Source organism: Eimeria tenella, genomic scaffold, assembly GCF_000499545.2.
Source record: "Eimeria tenella Houghton genomic scaffold, Eth_scaff475, whole genome shotgun sequence".
NCBI classification, from domain to species: domain Eukaryota; phylum Apicomplexa; class Conoidasida; order Eucoccidiorida; family Eimeriidae; genus Eimeria; species Eimeria tenella.
Window position 1 is genome coordinate 5,198 of NW_013543386.1, and position 2,989 is coordinate 8,186.

At 56.8% G+C, this 2,989-nt stretch overlaps 1 protein-coding gene across 1 annotated transcript; it reads left to right on the forward strand.

The window, feature by feature from the left end:
• Positions 1-450: 450 nt before the first annotated feature.
• Positions 451-2,149, forward strand: ETH_00004325 (uncharacterized protein; the record flags this gene model as incomplete). The annotated part of the gene is made up of 6 exons (XM_013377192.1): positions 451-535; positions 734-819; positions 923-1,048; positions 1,248-1,373; positions 1,692-1,838; positions 2,072-2,149. Coding segments are annotated over 6 exons (648 nt in total), but the record flags the coding sequence as incomplete, so codon positions are not given.
• Between the last annotated feature and the right edge of the window lie 840 nt (positions 2,150-2,989).

Here is a 2,989-nt window from a genome sequence, read left to right on the forward strand (position 1 = left end):
GGGGGCCCCCAGCCCCTTGCATGCGAAGTGCTGCCGCTGTACGCGCTGGAAGTGGATGGGGTCTTCGTGGGTCTTCGCCACAAAAGGGGGCCCCCCGAGGGCCTCCGAAATAACAACAACCCCACCATTTTGGCGCTGGAGGGGCAGCTGAGGGCCAACCCTTTCGACAGACAAACTTGGGAGGCCCTGCTAGCCGTAGGGGCCCTGCTGCTGCTGCTGCTGCTGCTGCTGCTGCAACTTCGGGTGCCGTTGCAGCTGTTGCTGCTGCTGCTGGAGCTGCGGCTGTTGCTGGAGCTGCTGTTTCTGCAGCTGGGGCCGCGGGCGCGTGCGCAGCGCGCAAACCCTAAACCCTAAACCCTAAACCCTTGTGTGCTGCAGGAGTGTCCCTCTACGGAGGCCTTCGAAAGGGCCCTTTTGTTCTTTCCAACTGCTGCAGCATTTTGGCTTCGAATGGCAGAATTTGAAATATTAAATTTCAACATTTCCAGGGCCCAGGGGGTTTACGCCCGCGGCCTCACCGTCTGCCCCCAACTCGGTAAACCCTAAACCCTAAACCCTAAACCCTAGCTACAGCGAGGGCGAGAAGGCCCGCGCTGCCCGCCGACGCGGCAGGCCGCCGGCAGCCAGGGGCGGGGGCTTGCGGCGCAGCAGGGCTTGGGATTTTGGGCTTAGGGTTTAGGGTTTAGGGTTTAGGGTTTAGGGTTTAGGGTTTGGGGTTTAGGGTTTTGCGCAGAGCTGTGGACGTCCTATGTGAAGTTCGTGTACTGCACCGGGACCGTCGACGAATTCCGAAAGGCGTTGATGCGCGCCGTAGACAAGGTAAACCCTAAACCCTAAACCCTAAACCCTAGGGGCCCCCAAACCCTAGGCGCCGCGCTCCAAACCCTAAACCCTAAACCCTAAACCCTCGTGTGTGCTGCAGCTGCGCTGGGACCCCCGCGCAGCCCCCCTCTGGCGAGAACTGCTGCTGCTGGACATTCGAATTTATAATGCCTCTCTCTTAACTCGGGGGCAGGTGCAGGGCCTTCTATCGGACTTCACCGGCAGAGTAAACCCTAAACCCTAAACCCTAAACCCTAAACCCTAAGTCCTTAACCCTAGGTGCAGCCGGCTCCCGCCGGCAGTGCTTGCAGCCCAGCGCGCCGCGCTGGCTCCTCACGGCCCGCCGTCTAGGCCCAGAGTCCCACTTCCAGGGTCCAGGGTTTAGGGTTTAGGGTTTAGGGTTTAGGGTTTGGGGCGCCACGCAGGCCACGGGCCCTCTGATTCCCACAGACTTGGAGCAGAAAGTGTTTAGGACTCCTTTGTCTCCTGGAGGCAGCAGTTTGGTGGACCAGTACGGGGACGTCAACGTGCTGCGGACAAACTACCAAACAGTAGGGTTTAGGGTTTAGGGTTTAGGGTTTAGGGCTTGGGGTTTGGGGGCTGGGGTTCGGGGTTTTTGGGGCTCCTGCGGCAGTGGCGTGTTCGTGCGAGGGTTTTGCTTCTGCTGCCGTTGACTCCCGCTGCCTTGGAACCCGACACAGGGTTTAGGGTTTAGGGTTTAGGGTTTAGGGTCTAGGGTTTAGGGTTTAGGGTTTAGGGTTTAGGGTTTAGGGTTTAGGGTCTAGGGTTTAGGGTTTAGGGTTTAGGGTTTAGGGTTTAGGGTCTAGGGTTTAGGGTTTAGGGTTTAGGGTTTAGGGTTTGCGCTGCAGTGCCTGTCGCGGGCAGTGGCGGGTTTGGAGGCAGTGTGGGTTTCTTACTGCGCGTTTGAAAGAGCTGTTAATTCCAATTCTCAATTGTCAACTAAATTAATTTCTTTTTGGGAACAGAGGTTCACTTACGCCAGAAAGGCCCACGTGGTACGCCTAGGGTTTAGGGTTTAGGGTATAGGGTTTGGGGTTTAGGGTTTGGGGCTTGGGGTGGAGGGTTTGGGGTTTAGGGTTTAGGGTTTAGGGGCAGCGGGAAGCAGCGTCGTGGTAAGACACCAGTGCTTTTGCTTCGGCAAACAGGGCCTGCGGATCGTGCTAGGGTTTAGGGTTTAGGGTTTGGGGCTTAGGGTTTGGGATTTAGGGTTTGGGGTTTTGGGTTGCAGGAGTTGACGCGCCTCACGCGAGACATTGACTGGTCGTGCGTTGCGCTGCCCCTCTCTGTCCCTGATAAGTCGCGGCAGGTAGGGTTTAGGGTTTAGGGTTTAGGGTTTAGGGTTTGTGGCGTTTGTAGGCCGCCAGAGCCTCTTCAGGGTTACGGTTTAGGGTTTAGGGTGTGTCGCGCAGCGACGGGCCCGTCTCTCCCCAGCGTTTGCCCTCCCGATGAGCTGGCGGTGCGCAGCTAGGGTTTAGGGTTTAGGGTTTAGGGTTTAGGGTCTAGGGTTTGTGCGCAGGCGCACGCGTGCGCGTGGCGGGGGGTTTTGGCGTACGAGTTGACAAACCCTTTGCGGCTGCATGCAGCAGCTTTTGCTGCTAGGGTTTCTGCTGCTTATCAAACTTGTTTGCTTTCTTGTGCTTTTCTTTCCGACGTTTGGTTCGGCTTTTTCCAGTTCCTGCTCGCCCAGAAAATGCCCGCAAAGGGTGGGTTTAGGGTTTAGGGTTTAGGGTTCGGGGTTTGGGGTTTGGGATTAGGGCTTGGGGTTTGGGGTTTGGGGTTTGGAGTTCCCCTGGAGGGACGCAGCAGCGCGAGCGCGGGCTAGGGCCTGGGGTTTAGGGTTTGGCGCTGAAGCAGCGAGCAGTGGTGGGGACGGCACTGTTTAGGGTTTAGGGTTTAGGGTTTAGGGTTTAGGATTTGGGGTCTTCTGTTGTCGCATTCAGCGTCTGAAGTCTTGCGTCGAGCGATTGACAGATTCCTTCCTGGAGACCCTAAACCCTAAACCCTAAACCCTAAACCCTAAACCCTAAGGGTTTAGGGTTTAGGGTTTAGGGTTTAGGGTTTAGGGTTTAGGGTTTAGTTGGTCAGTATCCTAGCCCGACTCCTCCTCAACGACTTACAGCTCGGCATTTTTGCCACTTCACGTACG